This window comes from Brassica napus, chromosome C8, assembly GCF_020379485.1.
Source record: "Brassica napus cultivar Da-Ae chromosome C8, Da-Ae, whole genome shotgun sequence".
Lineage (NCBI taxonomy): Eukaryota > Viridiplantae > Streptophyta > Magnoliopsida > Brassicales > Brassicaceae > Brassica > Brassica napus.
In genome coordinates this window covers 30,762,509-30,775,741 of record NC_063451.1, presented here as the reverse complement: position 1 = coordinate 30,775,741, position 13,233 = coordinate 30,762,509, and the positions used below count along the sequence as shown (strand labels likewise).

Sequence of the window (13,233 nt, the reverse complement as noted above, 5' to 3'; positions counted from 1 at the left end):
AATTTGACCAGCATGATTTTAATTTTTGAAGAATGCATGGCTATAAACCAACGCGGTTGGCCTAGTGGTAGTTGAGGCCCAGAACCAATACGCTCCCCGCAGGTTCGATTCGCGTTGTCCACCCGGGTTAGGGTTAAATCCCAAGAATACGTGGAGTGCCGTGGGCCTCGCGGGAATAGTCGGTTGACCACGGTCACCGGAAACCCGCGGTTACCTAAAAAAAAAAGAATGCATGGCTATAACTTAGGCGACGTTGTTAAAAATAAATAAATGACGGTCCTTATCAGTTTAATTAAGAGTAGAACGGGAAGGTGAAGAAGACAAACAGCTCCTTTTACAGTTGGACCAATAGAATTGAGATGGCACACAAAGTAGGTCCTATGTTTATACTATTGGGCTGTCACGGCCCATCTTTAAAATGTCGAAGCATCCACGACATAGACGGTGACACATGGAGAAAATGTTCGCCGGCCAAGATTGCGACCACGTCATCGAAACTTCTGAGTGTTCCACCTGTCAAAGCTACCGTCAAAGATTACGATCTTTTGTTTTGTTGTTTGCGCGTAGTCATGTAAACGCCACAAAAACAAAACGATTTCAACTCTATTAGGCGAGCCAGACTAGTCTCAGTTCAGACAGCATATCGATGCCTGGGCCTGAGGAACAATTTTCATATACACGCACAAACAGCTTTTGATTCAACCATTAGATTCATACTGTCTCCTCTATGCCAAAATAAAAATTTTAAAGATGAAAAATGTTGAATTCTATGTTATCACACTTATGCTTATTATCAGTCTACTGGCAGTGGCCTAGTAGTGAAAAATTTGAGGACAAGTTGTAAAACCGCTCTCTTTTGAGTTCAGCTCTCACTAGGAACACTTAGAGCATCCCCAACGGGAGTACATTAACAGTATGCAAATTGTTTAAAAAGATAAAAACAATGAAAAAGCAGGAAATAGAAAATTACAAGTATCTAAAACTATGGTTTTTAAGATACTTTGAAGAGGAGGTATACACAACTGTTGTTGTTTCATTGATCAAAACAAAAAGAAAAACAAAAATTAAATAAAAAACTAAATTATTATTAAAATATAATATTTTCATCACTAAAAACTCCAAACGGGTTTCACCACCGTTGGAGCTGCTCTTAGGGGCGGTCCTTATATTCCTGGGATCTTAGGCGAAAAAGAATTATTTGTAAAGAGATAAAAAATTCGAGAGTCTAATTATAATAAATTAAAAATTGAGAGCTCATTTGTTAATAATTTTTTGCTGATTTCTTTTTTTACATGGGGGTCCTAGACGGTCGTTTCATCCCGCTCCCCTCAGGACCGCCCTGAACACTTTCACCTTACCTGATACGTTAAATGCACTATGCTTTAGGCACATAAGAGTATCCAGCAAATAGACTGTAAATTGGTTACACTCATCTGGAAGATTAGCTAGGCTTAAAACCTCATTTATAGAATGTGATCCCAACCAGACAGGCCCGGTCCGGAGCACGAGCAAAAGAACCGACCGCTTAGGGTATTCCAACTTTTACAAAAAAAATTGTTGTATATAGGACATTATAAAAAAATATATGAAGAATGGGCATAAATTTGTATTTTTGAGTAGGGCATTACAACTTATACAATTTTTAAGAGTAAGACTGGCCCTGCAACCAGATAGAGGTTATGTATCCATTGAAAGTTCAAATAAAAACATGTATATACAATCAAATTACAAGCTCTTTTTTTTATTAATTAGAATCTCTTGGTCTAGATATTGTGCATGCCACTAAATACAAAAGCAATTTTGAAAAATGGAAAAATGTAACCTTAGCTTACAACAACTATACATTTCATTTTTTTTATGAATTATAGCTTATGATTTTGAAATATAATTTTTTTATTGGCGTGTGATTTTTCACCCAAAAAAAATAGTTAAGTTGCTTACGCTGAAACTGAAAATCAACAGCTGGTAAAATCAAGGAAAAGAGACTATCAATCACAAATTTATTGAAGTGTATAATTTTTATTTAAGAAAGAAACGATTAACAGATATTTATTGTTAGTTGTTTTATGAATTAAATGTTAATGATAATTTTTTTATAAACATTTTTTTTTTTGATATACATATTTTAAACTAAAACAATATATAAATGAAACCTAGGGCTTATATAACTAATGATGCTCTTATCTAAATCAATATATAAATTAACACCTAGGGATTATATATCCTTGTGAAAAATCAGAAATGAGATTTATAAATTTATAACTAATAAGCACTATTTAACTACTCTTTAAATGAAATTTATTTAACTACTCTTCAAATTTATAATCAAAAAGAGAGATAAGAGCATCAATATAATAATAATATTTATAATCAAATTTAGCTACATAATTTATACAAAATTATAAAAATGTTTAAACTAATGAACTACAAACAAGTGTAATAAAGTTTCTCTACTTAATTATAGAGTTTTTTTTCTTTGAAAGACTCATTTCACTCTTTCTCATTATTTTTTATTATTTTACTCTTGAGAAACTTATTAAGAAACTTTCAATAAATATGCTCTATGGTTAACAAAAAAAACAGTCCCATAAAAATGTACATGTGTGGCCATAAAAGAGTAAAAAAATAAATAGTGATAATTTAGAATTATATATATACATCATAAGATTTTAGCTTTTAGATTTATTCATTTGAAGAGTAGTTAAATAAATCTCATTTAAAGAGTAGTTAAATAGTGTTTATATATCCTTGTGAAAAATTGGAAAATAGTTTTAATCTTTAATGTCATTTCATCAAAGAAGTTTTTTTTTAAAACGTCTGAACTCAATTAAGAGGTGGTACTAAGAAGTAAAAGAAAAAGACTTTGGTGTGAGCCTCATCTTGAATCCTGTTATGAAGCCATGCCGGACTGCCCAGTGCAAGGTGCAAGGTGAGACTGGAACATGCCATCTCGTAACACACTCCTCGCAATGTCTCGCGCTATGGAGTTAGACATCACCGATTCTTGTTCGAACATCAATGTTCTGAAACAACTTTTCAGACCCATAATTCGCTCAAGTAAGGATCTATATCGCGGCCAAGTTGACATATTGGAGAGAGCTGATAATGCCTCCTTATTAACAATTCCAATGATTATCTCTTGATAACCAAGTCAAGTAAACTTTGCAGGGACCAAGCAATGCGTCGAAGCTCTGCAGTTTTCATCAAAGAGGTTGAGATTTATGTCTTTTTTATTTATTTATGTCTTCTTAATATAGTAGAGCCTTTTATGTCTTAAGTAATTAGTAAAGGTTTGGAAAAGACGCTTATATATATATGCATGCCTGAATGAGTTTATGTATATGTCTATTCACATGTTCGTGCATACCTGCTGGTCTTTCATATATGTGCCATTAAATATACCGGTGCATGCACAATAAAATTTTTGGATTTCATTTTTTCCTATATCGAATTTGTGTTCAGACTTTTAAAAATGAGGAGGTGGGGATTGTATGTGTTGGTTTTGTTTGTAGGCCGAGTCAACGAAATAAATACATATTATAAATTACTCTTATAATACCTTTTTTGGTTTGCTCCTCTTAACGGCTTTCATAAACATCAAATTTCACGTATTCCGAATTAGGAAAGATCCTTTTGACTGTTTTTTTGTTCTGAAAATATAATCTTAACGGAAAGAATCTGTACAGTATGCTTAAGAATGTCCACTGGTCCAGTCAACAAAAAGTAGACCGCATGAACTTATCTACTGGTACGTAACTAATCACGTGTCTTCACTTTACAGTCCTCATATTTAACTATCGAAGTCGCATCCTATAAATTGTGATTTCATTTAGAATTTCAAAGACCATCAGTTTCTCTCTTGATACGCTTCCTTATTACCTTTTTAATTTAGAATTATTTACGAAACAGTATTGAGTTTGGACCAGTAAAGCAACTCAATCCCGACAATGCCTGCGCTGGCGACAAGAACAAGGGTGCCGTGCCTCAGGAAGAACCATGTATGCCTCCTGAACAAGACCAATACCTGCCAATCGCAAGCGTCACAAGGATCATGCGTAATGCTTTCGGCTATGACCGCAAGTATATTAGCTTTGTGACCGCTGAAGCTAGCGATACTTGCCAATCTGAGCGACGTACGACAATAACTGCTGGCGATATGCTTTCGGCTATGAGCAATCTCGGGTTCGAAGATTACGTTGAACCACTCAATGTGTTCATTCATCGGTACCGTCTGTCCGAGACCGATCGTGGGTGTTCACTTAGAGGTGAAACATCGTCGTTTGACCCGGCCTATGGAGGAAGTGGTACTGGGTTTCACGGTCCATCACATCATGGCCCAACCCCTCATGGCCCACCACCGCATGGTACACTACCTTATGGTCCACTACCTCATGTCCCACCTCCTCCGGGTCCTTATGGTTGCGGTATGTTGGATCAGTCTATGGTTTTGGGCGGTGGTGATCAGTACTACCCAAACGGGTCGGGACAGGATTTAATTACTGGTGGTGGTGGATCTTCATCTTCTATGAATGGAATGCCGTTATGTGACCATTGTGGTCACTACAAGTGAAGATGAAAAATTCTTGATTCTCTGCATGCCTATTTAAATTACATGTTGCATGTTTACTTGTTTCGAATATTTATGTCTAATCAATCACTTAGAACATGTTTACAGGGGTTGCTTACCCTTGGTTTCATAACAAAAAAATTAATTGAAAATTTGTGGACCCCACAAAAAACACAAAAGAAGTTGCTTGTGTATGCAAAAGAAGAAACGTTTTCGTTCTGTTGCTTAGACTGTTTTGCGGGTCCCACGACACGTGGCGGCCCGCGATTAGTTCATTTTTTTTTATCGGCAAAATAAAATAAAATTTTTTAAGTAACCTAGACTCAGTGTTTTTAAAACCGGACCGGAAGCTGAACCGGAAATATTTTAGGTCACGGTTCAATATGGTTCGACCGGGTCAAACCTGGTTCAATAATATGGTTTAATATTTTTTTAGTATGTAAATATAAAAGTAATATTAGTAAACATGATGCATAGTTAAAATATAAATCAATTTTGAACATAAAATATTATACATATAAATTAGTTTCTTGTTTATATGGATGGTTTATAGATTTTCGATAGTTTTAGTGGTTTTTATTGGTTTAATAATTTTGAAATATAGTCCGGCTATGTGGCCGGTTCATGGTCGAACCAATTACTAGACCAACCCGGCTATATAATTGGTTCACGGTCGAACCCGGTCCAGCCATCGGGTCGGTCCGGTTTTAAAAACATTGCCTAGACTAATAGACAAACCGATAAACATGCTCTTATGTTCTCTTTACCTAAAAAAAAAAAGAAAAGAAATTATATTGTTGCATCTTTAAAGAGAAGTGTTAATTTCCAAACTCCAGTTTCCATACTTTTGACAATTGATTTCAGAATTATTCATTTGGGAAATGGTATAACACTGCATCTTTGTTGGAAAATATTAGTTGGAAATCGTAACGAAACCAAGAATGTAACAAGAAGATCAGTAAACCAACCCTACACATTATTAAATAAAGCAATATGGCATTGATAGAAGACTAGAAACACCCTCTTTAAAAGCCAACATAGAACATGTAAAGACCTCTATGAGTATGTACCAACCACACTATGTTTGGAAACTCTATTGCACCAAAGACAACCTCATATTCTTAACTTAACCAAGGTTAATTTTTTTAACTATAGTTAAATAAATTTGATGAACCCCATTCCTCTTAGCTTACTACATATCCCAAGTTTTCTCCTCAATATTTCCTAAAAATTTGTTCTCAAGTCAAAAATGGATGATGGTGGTCGTTACACCCGTCGAGCAGCTCCCACTTTAATAATCGCACTCATCGTCATGTTCAACACTCTCGGACCAATTCTTGCACCACCAACTAATCTCAACGCATCAAATCGACCACCAGGAACGACAGAAGCTGAGTTTCGAGCCAAAAAGGTAGCAACAAAGTTCTTTTGGGCGTTTAGCAACACAGCGTTTGCGTTGTCTCTCGCGGCAGCGTTGGTACAAATCGGGAAACGTGTAATTCACGGAACACGTGAAGTTTGTGAAAAAGTCTCTTTCATGCTTGTGATGGTGGCTCTTCTCTTCATGTCGTTTGCGGCTATGTGCGCCCATGTTGTTAAGCTTTGTCCTTCTTCGATGCTTTCTGCTTTCTCCATTTTTCAAGGAATGTGTCTTCTGTTATCTACCTATCTATGCTCTTGCGTGTTCATTGCGGAGATTGCGGAGATTGTTGTAAGTTCATTAGTATGATAATTTGGATTTACGTTCTATAAATATTTTGAATTTTTATGTGTGTTTTTATTGCTAAATATAAGAATTTATTATGTTATGTGTTCTATGCGATGATGACGATTTCACCTGACATATCTTATGAGTCAGACAGAGACTAAAATAAAGTGAAGTACTTAAACTTGGTATTAAAAACAAAAATGTCCAGTGAATCAGAAACGTAAGAGTACTGAAGACAACAAAATCAATTACATCATCCCAGATTAGTACAAGAAAGAGACAATACCGCAAGCCAACGCTTGAAACGAATCCTATGAAAGATACCATTCAGATTGATAGAAACGAAGATTAAGAAAATAGTGTGGATTCAGCAAAGTACTTTGGAGTGAGTGAGTACTAATCGACGAGCCTGGTTGGGTTTGACCCGCTGAATAACTTTAATCGGGTCAGATTAGTTCTTTTTAACCGGAAACTAACCGAAACTGGAAACTCTCTTGTGATATGGGCGTTTATCACACTTGTTGGGTTTATGGCCTGAAATTTTAAAGTTGGGCTTTAAACTGAGTGTGCCGATATCATCTAAATTTAGTTTCTTCTGTTGAAGTTGTTACATTACTGAGGCCCGTGTTTATTTCACCGCGATTACTAGCTATTCCAACTTCATGTTCCCAATTTGCAAAGAACAAAAGTCTTGTACAAAGTTTTGATACGCTAGTGTATCGTAGTTGTTAAAGTAACACAACAAAACAAAACCTCTGTATTAAAATATGTGAAACCTGAAAGCCCTAAAAATGTTTGTTTCCTGTTGTATCATAGTAAGTAAGAAAGAGATTAATGATAGCTATGGCATTGTCTATGGAAACTAATGGATGAAATTAAGGACATATATACATAATAATTGTGCTTCATATCCTCTTTCCATGATTAAAAATCTCTAATCATTTTGTATACATGCTGTGTAGAAAGTTATCAGATGGCAACACGTCATAACTTATAAGAGAAGCAACGATTTTTTCTCGCATCAAACTCGTCAGTTTGCTGATTTTAACTGGAAAAACCTATGCAGAAATCCAAATTTATATTCGAGATATGTAAAAAAGTGAGGGTTTCTTATCATTAAAAACTTTTTTTAGGCTAACAATTATTACACTCGTAATGTAAAGCTTTGCATAATACATCCTCAATTAACAGGAGGATTCCTAAGATCACCGCAAACTGATTATTATTTATTTTATCACATCCACATAATTATTTCTGGCTAACCCTTTATTAACATTTTTAAGAAAATATCATTTGGGTCATTTTATTTATCAAGTTTTTGTCAAAATTAGCAGTATTTTCTACAGCTCTTCAACATTATCGGCATCGCTTATGCTACTAGTCTATTACTAACCACTGTTTTTACCTACTTCACCGACCGCAATGCTATAATCGTCGAAATTACTTTATGAAAATATAGCAATGCATGATTTTTCTCTTGGTTTAGGGATCTCCTAACTTAGGCTTGAACACAAACACAACAATTAAAGGAATACTAGGTGTCTTCCTGCACCATGTACAGAAAAAATTTAAAATATTTTTTAACAGATAAATATAAATTATATTTTAAAATAAATTTTTTAATAATATTATAAATTTTCTTTTTCGTATCAATATTTTAATATAAATTTGATTTAATTAAACAAACAAATTATATTTAAGAATATGCATGTATATATTTAAAATTATAATCTTAGATAGATTTTTCTATCTATTTATTTTAATTAAATATATTAAATAAATTTGTAAAAGTTGCATAATTACCAAAAATTAAAATTAAACAATATTTATAAAATTTGTAGATATATAAAAAAATAAGGATTTTACGATTAAATTTTTATAATTTTCTAAAAAAATTGTATACATTTTTGAAAATTTTAGTAATAAAAATTTATAATTTAAAAATATATAATTAAATTATATTTCGAAATTTATAATGCCATATTTGAATATATTTATTTTAATGATGATTTATGAGTTATTCTCATATTCTAAAAAAATTTCAAAAATATAAATTGACATTAAATGTAATATATGAGTTATTATCATATTTTAAAAAGTTTACCAAAAATATAAATTAACATTAAATGCAATTGTCCATGTCATATTAAGCTATAAGACATGTCATCAATTTTAGTAGCCATGTCATATTTGTTTCGTGAAATTGATTGTAGAAAAGACACGTGGTAAAATCACTTCGCAAATATAGTCTAGGGGATTTTTAGTACATAGATATTGATTATTATAATATTCACGAATTCATGATCTCGTTATCAAATTTATCGATCATCTGTACCAAATCGTGTAAAAAATTGTCCAGAAAACTGTATCATCTGTACCAAAAACTCGGTCTTCATGTACTTATGTGCAAGTAATGAAACGATTTCTTACGCTGGTGCTTTTTTCTTCTTTTTCTTTAAGACCAAAAGTGAAGTATGAAAATTCAAACTTGTCAAAGAAGAAAAAACTATGAAAGTTTAGTTTCTGAATTCAAATTCAAATTCAAAATCCACATTTAAATTTGCTAAACAATATTGCACCATGCTACTCTACATGCCAACCAATATTAATCAGACTGAAAATCATTTACTAATAAAATTAAATGAAATTAGTGTGATAGTTTCCAACACAGTAACCATATGCCAAGGCACGCATGACTTTGTTATAAATGTCCTTACCCAAGCCGAAAGTAAAAGGAATGTGAATAAACCAGAGTTTTGACTTTAGATCTCGTTGAAATAGACGTTGGTCTAGATGGTCACATCATGTGTAATCCATTTTAATCCAAACGTTGTTAGCAATAAAGTAGTCATCGTTTTATAAAAGGAAAGTAGCCATCGTTTTATAAACTTATTGGATCAAATGGAGATAATATCAATGATTCATGACGACTATCCTATTGTTGTGTGATTTTGAAAAGTACGAAATATTTGTTGGCGTCTCTATGTCGTTCCATCTAACTATAACAATCGGTTATATAGTTATATTTATTTATCATTTACAGAACAACCAAAGTTCATTCATTCATACACTTCCTAACACCAAATGGTATGTTTGGTGAGAAATTGTTATTGTTTGTTCACAATAAGTTTGGATCGACCTCTCTTTTTTATTATTTTCTTCGCCATTAAATTTCTTTTGAAGAAAAGTTTTCAATTCCGTGTAGGTATATAGTAACGAATCGAATTCAACCATCCTGCTGGCAGATCACCCACCATATTTTTTACCAAAAATAAAATGAATTTAACGATGTTGTTGAATGTGTTATACACATAAGTTGATAGTACACTTTTGTATATGCATGAATAGTAGACCTGGCATAGCGTGGCGACTTTGTGCTATATATGTTTATTAAGAAAGTGTAACTTAGATACTTAAACTGATTTTTATTTCCCACTCAAAATTAAGCCATATAACTTTTCTTCTTCTTAATTCATACTACCTCCGTTCCCGAAAGTAAGATGTTTTATATTTTTTTCTTGTTCCACAAAGATAGATTTTCTATATTGTTAAGGTACTTTTTATACTTTTGAGAAACATTAATTGAGAATATTTGAATTGATTAAATTTCATTGGTGGAAAGTTAATTGGAAAGTGTATAATAAAGTAAAAAATAAATTAAATTATAAACATTTATTAAATTCTTAATAAGCGTGCATACTCTATAAAATCTTATTTTCAGGAACAGAAGGAGTATATGTGAACCTAAACAAAGCACCAAATTTTCAAAATCTGAACTTTTTGTAAATATTTCCTCTGTTTTATAATGATGAACATTCTCTCTCTTTTCTATTTTTAATTAAAGTTAAATTTTAGGTTTTTAATACATATTTTATTAATTAATAGTAATAAGCTATCAAGAAATATTATTAATAGTAAAATATTAAATTATTATTAGCTTAAAATCATAAAAATATTTAATATAAAATTTATAAATTTATGATTAGATATCAACTATTTTTCAATATGTGAAAACTTTTATCTTCTTTATCAAATAAAGAGTACAAGAGCTTTTTGTGTTATTTATTTAGAGCTTTTTGTTTTCATAATAATTTTCTCTGTGTAGTAGTAGCACGTGCCAGCTTTACAACAGTAAAGCTAAAAAACCGTTCATGTTTGGATCCGTCGACCAATATATTCCCGTCATGACCGGGGCTCTCTCATTCAACAGCTACCCTTAACCTTTTTGGTTAATCAACCGTCAGATGTTAATCCAACGGTTCGTACTAAATCTAGTCCCATCTCTCCCCTTTAAATTCAGACCAAACCCGGTCCAGTTCTCCTCTCTTGTCTCTCTCTCTCCCTCTCAAAGCATAGAAGCTTTAGCCTCGCCGTTAAAAATTTCTCGAAATTTGATAAACCAGGAGAAACAAAAATCACAAGTTACGGATCTCTATCTATCTCGTTGGTGATGCTTGCTACGGCGGTGACGCGGCGGCTAGTGTATTCTCGCCGGAGAAACCGAGAAGTTCGGTTATAGCCACGATCTCGAATTTACAGGAAGCTTTCGTGATCGTGTTTTTACTGTGTTCGAATTTTTCCGAAAGAGATGGAAGGACAGGCGAAGCTGACGAGGACACAGTCGTCGCTGCTCCGGTCACCGTCGACGACGGTAAGATCGTCTTTTCAGAGCTTAAGTGTAATCGCTAGCGAAGTCTCTCACCAGAGACAAGATCTAGAAGCCGGAGAGAAAGAAGAGAAGCAGAGAAGAAAACCGCCTAAACCGTTCGGTTCCAGTCCTCGAACCGGTTTAACCCGAATCAACCCGGGTCTAGCCTTCACGATGGTTTCTCTCTCCTTCCTCAGCCTCTCGTCTTTCATCTTCTTCGTCGTCTTCTCCCAAACCGATGAGCTTCTCACCTCCGAGAACCTCCTCCTAGCTCTGATCTTCGTCGCCGTCGCTCTCTTCTTCGCCTCCAAGAACATCGCTCTCCTCAACCAAACCATACTCGCACTCAAAGAAACCACCAAACTCTTTGGCTTCCACAGCAAGAACCGGTCAGAACCGGTTCAGTGGTACATCGGCGATACCGAAACCAAACCGGAGAAGAAGATCAAACCGTTCGTCAAAGAAGGAGTTCATTTCTACAGCAACGGAGATTTCTACGAAGGAGAGTTTCACAAAGGGAAATGCAACGGGAGCGGTGTGTACTACTACTTCGTGAGAGGACGTTACGAAGGTGATTGGGTCGATGGGAGATACGATGGTCATGGGATCGAGAGCTGGGCTAGAGGGAGTAGATACAAAGGCCAGTATAGGCAAGGGCTTAGACATGGTTACGGAGTTTACAGATTCTACACTGGTGATTGCTACGCTGGTGAGTGGCTTAATGGTCAAAGCCATGGGTTTGGTGTTCAGTCTTGTGCTGATGGTAGCTCCTATGTTGGTGAATCAAGATTTGGTGTCAAACATGGGCTTGGATCTTACCATTTCAGGTAAATAAAATGATTTTAACCAATATTAAAAAAATTGCTAGGCAGTAATTAATTATATTAATGACTAGTCTAGATCGATTTTTAGAACACTGATTTTAATTATAATTGTTGAAATTGATTTTTAAAGACAAAATATTTATTTGGTTGTGTTTGTGTAGAAATGGAGATAAGTATGCAGGAGAGTACTTTGGAGACAAGATTCATGGGTTTGGTGTGTACCGTTTTGCTAATGGTCATTGTTATGAAGGAGCGTGGCATGAAGGTCGTAAGCAAGGGTATGGTGCTTACTCGTTTAGAACCGGTGATGCTAAATCAGGTGAGTGGGATTCAGGGAATCTTGTAGCGTTTCTTCATCCTACGAGCGAGCCGGTTCGGAGAGCGGTTCAGGCTGCTAGAGAAACGGCTAAGAAGGCTGTGACTCGGAGACGAGTAGATGAGCAAGTTAGCCGAGCCGTGGCAGCTGCTAATAAGGCTGCAACGGCGGCAAGAGTGGCTGCGGTAAAAGCAGTTCAGAATCAGATGGATGGTAACTTTTGTCAAAGTTGAAAACTTTGGTGGAAGTGTAAATTTTTCTTTTGTTGTTTTTTTTCCCTCTGTGTAACCCTGATTGAGCTAAAATAATGGAAGCTTGTTTCAGAGGTTTTTACCAGAGTAATTTTCCATGTAACAGAACTGTAAATATCAGAAGAAGATGCTGAAAAAGATGGTGTCTTTTTTTTTTAAATATATAAATCAAACGGGTTTGATGATGGAGCTTCTTCTTTATTTGGTTTTGATAAAATCTTTGGAAAGAAGCGATGTTGATTGATATTATGATCTTGATCTGGATCACTGACATGTCGCTGAGCTTGCGATTCCCTAAAACTTATCGATTAAACTAATAAGTCATTGTCGTGATCCGGAACATATCTATTGCATTGATTGATACCACAATATATTTATGGTCTCTGTTAGTTTAAATCACTCTGCAAGAATACAACACTTTATTTGTGATCCATAAACCTTTCTCTTATGTTTATGTTTTCATAAATTGGCGATGGACAGGTTTTAAGATTTTGGGGTGATAAAAGATTAATCAAAAAATCAATAAGAAAATATTCATAATAATTTGGGTGTTTATGCCATTTATATTATCTTCAAAAAATCTGGAGACTAGCGTTAGTATTTCACTGAACTGTGCACATATCGGCTCTAGATATGTATGATTTTTAAAAATGTTTAACATACATGATTTTTAAAAATGTTTAACATACTTCATCGAAATATTGAGTGTAAGGGTTTGTGTTGTATTAGCTTCGCTGAAAGGGCAAATTTGAAATCGGTTACTGTTTGCTACTTGGCCAATTTGTATTCTATTTCTATGCGACAGCGATGTCTACTTAGAGCATGATTAACCCATATACTCATATCATATACTCATATGAGTATCTTAATCATTATTTTACTAATTAAGAAACACATTAAGAAATACTATGATTTTAGG

General features: G+C 34.2%; 2 protein-coding genes across 2 annotated transcripts; both read left to right on the top strand.

The window, feature by feature from the left end:
• The first annotated feature begins 2,733 nt into the window (after nt 1-2,733).
• On the top strand, nt 2,734-4,853 carry LOC125591735 (nuclear transcription factor Y subunit B-9-like). The gene has a single exon (XM_048766505.1). The coding sequence runs from the start codon at nt 4,001-4,003 to the stop codon at nt 4,568-4,570; it is 570 nt and encodes a 189-aa protein (XP_048622462.1). The 5' UTR covers nt 2,734-4,000; the 3' UTR covers nt 4,571-4,853.
• Nucleotides 4,854-10,379: 5,526 nt separating this feature from the next.
• LOC106431988 (radial spoke head 10 homolog B) lies at nt 10,380-12,499 on the top strand. Its single transcript, XM_022708955.2, has 2 exons — nt 10,380-11,750; nt 11,909-12,499. Exons 1-2 carry the CDS (start codon nt 10,864-10,866, stop codon nt 12,294-12,296), a joined length of 1,275 nt encoding a protein of 424 aa, XP_022564676.1. The 5' UTR covers nt 10,380-10,863; the 3' UTR covers nt 12,297-12,499.
• Nucleotides 12,500-13,233: the final 734 nt, after the last annotated feature.

What these genes read in the sequence shown, in the direction of transcription:
- LOC125591735 (XM_048766505.1), top strand. Translation starts at nt 4,001, where the DNA reads ATGCCTCCTGAACAAGACCAATACCTGCCAATCGCAAGCGTCACAAGG.
- LOC106431988 (XM_022708955.2), top strand. Translation starts at nt 10,864, where the DNA reads ATGGAAGGACAGGCGAAGCTGACGAGGACACAGTCGTCGCTGCTCCGG. An exon ending in CTTGGATCTTACCATTTCAG is followed by an intron (nt 11,751 to 11,908) that starts GTAAATAAAATG and finishes GTGTTTGTGTAG; the next exon opens with AAATGGAGATAAGTATGCAG.